This window comes from Echinops telfairi, unplaced genomic scaffold, assembly GCF_000313985.2.
Source record: "Echinops telfairi isolate 266 unplaced genomic scaffold, ASM31398v2 ScPeMD7_17;HRSCAF=63, whole genome shotgun sequence".
Taxonomy (NCBI): Eukaryota; Metazoa; Chordata; class Mammalia; order Afrosoricida; family Tenrecidae; genus Echinops; species Echinops telfairi.
The window spans coordinates 8,004,570-8,008,637 of record NW_022103914.1 but is presented as its reverse complement, the minus strand read 5'-3'; the positions used below and the strand labels follow the sequence as shown (position 1 = coordinate 8,008,637).

General features: G+C 45.4%; 1 protein-coding gene across 1 annotated transcript in view; it reads right to left on the bottom strand.

Annotated features, from left to right (window-relative positions):
- The window catches only part of LSG1 (large 60S subunit nuclear export GTPase 1), a 26,881-nt gene extending 24,659 nt beyond the window's left edge, over positions 1 to 2,222 (bottom strand). The window contains exons 1-2 of the mRNA XM_013007152.2: positions 2,199 to 2,222; positions 1,915 to 2,041 (exon numbers count right to left, since the gene is read on the bottom strand). Of these exons, the coding sequence (XP_012862606.1) occupies positions 1,915 to 2,041; positions 2,199 to 2,222 (151 nt within the window). The remainder of the gene's footprint in view (positions 1 to 1,914; positions 2,042 to 2,198) is intronic.
- Positions 2,223 to 4,068: the final 1,846 nt, after the last annotated feature.

The following is a 4,068-nucleotide window of genomic DNA, read 5'->3' as shown; positions in this document are numbered from 1 at the left end:
TAGCTGTGGCTCTGCCACTCCATGAACACTGTCTGGCAAAGACACACATGTGTTTTCATGCCTCCCAACAGAATCGTCCTACCCATTAGCAGTCCCTACCCGTTCCGCTAACCAACCCTTATTCACAGGCAACCACTAAGCACACTGTGGACTCGAGATTTGCTAGGTGGGACCATGCATAGAAAAGTAATCATATAACGTGTGCTCAGTGTTTTCAAGTTTCATATAGGTTGCAGCAAAAAAAAATTCCTCTTGATTTTTGAGTAAGTCATAATCCATTATATGGCTACCACTCACAGTGACCCTGCAGGACAGATCAGACCTGCCTCACAGGGTTTTCAAGGTTTCAGGTCTTCAGGAAGGCTGACAGGCCCATCTTTCTGAAGAAGCGACTGGGTTCACCCTGCTCACTTTCCTATTAGCAGCCAAACATTCACCAAACACTGTGCCCGAGGGCTCCTCTTGAATGAATGGACCACATTTAATCTATGCACTTAGCAGCTGGTGGGCACTGGGCTGCTTCTCTTGTTAGGAGACCAGGAATGCTGCTATGGACATTTGTGTCTAAGTTTTTTGTGTGGACACATGGTTTCATTTCTCTTCAATATACATCTAGGAGTGGGCGGCTCAGTCCTTCTGAGGACCTGTCAGTCTGTGTTCCACAGTGGTTGACATTTCAAACAGTAACATGCAAGTGTTTCAATCCTCACATCCTTGCCAACACCTGCTATCATTTGTCTAAAAAAATTTAGGCACCCCAGTGGTGCAGTAGTTAAAGCACTTGGCTGCTAACCGGGAGGCTGACGGTGGGAACCCAGCAGGCACTCTGTAGGAGCCCAAACCGACAGCGGGCCTGGTGTTTGGTTTGGTGACATGCTATCTCACTGTGAAACCTGGAAGGCACGCTTGAGTCCAGGCTATTCTAGCTCCTAACATTGTCTTCCTGTTCTTTTTCCATTCCTCTACTAAAGCAATCGTCTAACTAATCTTTCTTCCTCCTCAAAACTCATCAGTGGTCTTTAAAAAAAACCCTGAAATTATGTACCAAGCTAAACCAAACCAAATTCACTGCTGCGTTGATACCAACTCACAGTAAGCATACAGTAAACCCAACAAATAACAGTGACCCCCAACAAAGAACGGCTTTACCCCACAAAGCAGCAGCACCCCACAGGGTTTCCAAGGCTTCAATCTTTACAGAAACTTATTTCCCATGGGAAATCATTTGTCTAAACCCCTGCCACGATGCTAAGGCCTGAATCTGGCTCTCATTTCCCTCACACAGACTCACCGTGACACCCCGCCCCCCGCCACCGAGTGGGGTCTCACCTTGCAGCGTTTCACAGAGTGCAGATGTTTCCGGAGCAGACCTCACCTTTTTCCTGGAGGGGCCAGTGGGCTGGAACTTGTAGGTTAGTGGCCCAAACGCCTAACCCACAGCTCCCCTAGGGGCTCCGTAGCATTGTCACTCATCAGAATTCATTCCATGACAACTAGGTTACCCCTGCACCTTAAGCGTCAGTGAGGCCAATCTTCTAGCCACTCATTGAACTAGGTGCTGCTTCACATCTTGGGTTGGGTGCTCCGCCTGCCCGCCCGGCTGTCTTGTGCAAGCCTACCTGCCCCTCCAACAGCTCCTTCGTTTTGAAGACTGAGTTCTAGAGTGGAGGTCTCTGGACGCCTGTCTTTCTTTATCTAGAAAGGACTATCCACTCCATCTTGTAGGACTCCATTGCATTCTTTCATAGCACTTAAACCAGAATGCTGCAGACACTATCTTATTCATCAACATACTTTTCATGTCCAGTACAAGGCCAGAGTGTCCTTGGGTAATGAAAAGGGCTAACCTACTACGACCGGAACAGGAAAGTTAGAGGTGAGAGTCCACTCAAAGACCCCTGGGGAACAACTTACCAGCCACAAACTCTGTTCCAGCAAGTTCGGCAGTCGCAAGGAAGTCATCGAGAGAGCTTTGCTCAGTGACTGAATGAAGATTAAGACGCCCCCAATCATAGCCATCATTGAGCTCACTTGTGTGCAACTATGAATAAAATGCAGGGAATTAATATAGCTGCTCTCTTTTGCTCCTAACATCCACCAAGCCACCAACTTCCGTGTAACTGTTAGCTGATTGCAAGGGAGGTGTGGCTTAGAATTTATGTTAGCAGCAGTTAACATTTAAACAGGCAGTTCCTTACCTCGTGATAGGCAAGCAAGTTCATTACATTGTTGTTAGTTTATTATCTCATCTAATTATAAAAAAATCTTTTGAATTGTATTATACCTCTTGTTTATTAATGAGGAAAGATGCCTGGTGGGGCTATCAGGTAAGCACTGGACTGTTGATCACAGTGTTCCAGGTTCAAGCCCACCCGTGACTCTGGGAGATGAGACTGGCTGTTCCCATCAAGATTCACAGCCTTAGGGACCTCACCTAAGGCTACGAGGAACCAAGATCCACTCCACTGTTGTATAGTCATAAACCAGTAAGTGATAGAGGTAGAACTTGAATCAAAACCGCTGGTCCCTGCCCCTCCGCCATCAGCATTAAATGGTAAACAATATACATAAAGACCCAGGTATGTGTGACATACATGATACATACAAATGCTAGTGTACAGCAAAATGGAACAAGACTCCTGAAGCAAAACTTAACTTATTACATGTAACAGTTTTCTCCCCTTTCAATTTATCCTGTTGGTTAAAAAGCACTAGTTGCTAAGAGTTGTATGAGCCCCTAATAAAATGAATTAAAAAAAAAAAAGCACTAGTTGCTATCTACTAAATTGATTTTCTAGATACAATTCTGTTTGGGTCAATAAGCAAATGAAAAAGTTATGGGCTAAAAGGTTAGGAGTTCTGATGATCTGAACTGTAAACATCCACTCGGTAAAGTTTCATAAACAATAGAAGGTGCATGGATCTCCGAATAAGAAACGGAACACAGTCTTCTCACTACTTCCTAAAGGCTACATTAATACTAACCCCCACCCCCCTCAACTCATTGCTATCAAGTTCATGCCGACTCACAGCAACCCTACAGGGCAGGGGAGAACTGCTCCTGTGGGTTTCCCTGACTAACTCCTTGTGGGAATAGAAAGCCCCATTTTTGTCCCAAGGAGTGGCTGGATGGTTTTGAACTGCTGACCCTGTGGCTCGCAGCCCAACCTGTAACCACTACACCACTAGGGCCCCTACACATTGTTAGCAGGCTGCTTTAAGATGACTACTAAGATTACTAACACTCAGAGTAATCAACTCTTGAAAGCTCGTTTGGAGGTGCTAGCAGGGGAATGCTGTTACTTGTAGACCCTTGACCATAGGATGGTCTTCCTTCTATCGGGGAAGATCATCCACCACCAAGAAGAAGCTTCAGAAGGGATACCCATCTAGCCAGCCAGGCCAGCCAAATCAACCTTGGCAATCAATGGGGTGACAGATGTCACAGCAGATTGCCCTCACATCCAGGAGGAACTCTTATCAGATGAATACTGAGGAGGCCTGTATGCTGCTTTCTCAGTGGGTTGTATGGATGGAAGTGAAATAATTTGATAGCAGTGCATGTGCAGTTATAGATATAAACATGTAAGTACATGTGTGTGTATAACTATATATAACTATACACACACACATATAATTAGAACCAGGGCATCCTGGCTTTCATACAGCAGCTTTTGAGAACCTAGCTCTCCAATACCTGGGGGAATGAATGCGAAGGATAAGGACCAGGCTGATGCATCCAAGTCAAGCTTCAAGGATCCTACAACTGTGATCTTCCACAGACCAGGAGAACAAGAATTGGTCCTACCACATTTTTAGATATGGTTACCTGTGAGCTCAATTAAGATCATAGGTTCCTAAATGTGTTTGGCCTACTGCCCCATTTTCAGAAAACAAAAATACAAATAAAAACTCAGCACGACGAGGCAATGAAAATTGTTTGTACTAGAGCCCACAATCCTGGATAAAGGGAAGGAATTTGGTTTTACAGCCCCCACCCCACCCCCACCCCAGGGTGTCGCCCACGTTGGGAAACACTGCACTAGCGTTAAACAGGTGAAATCGAAT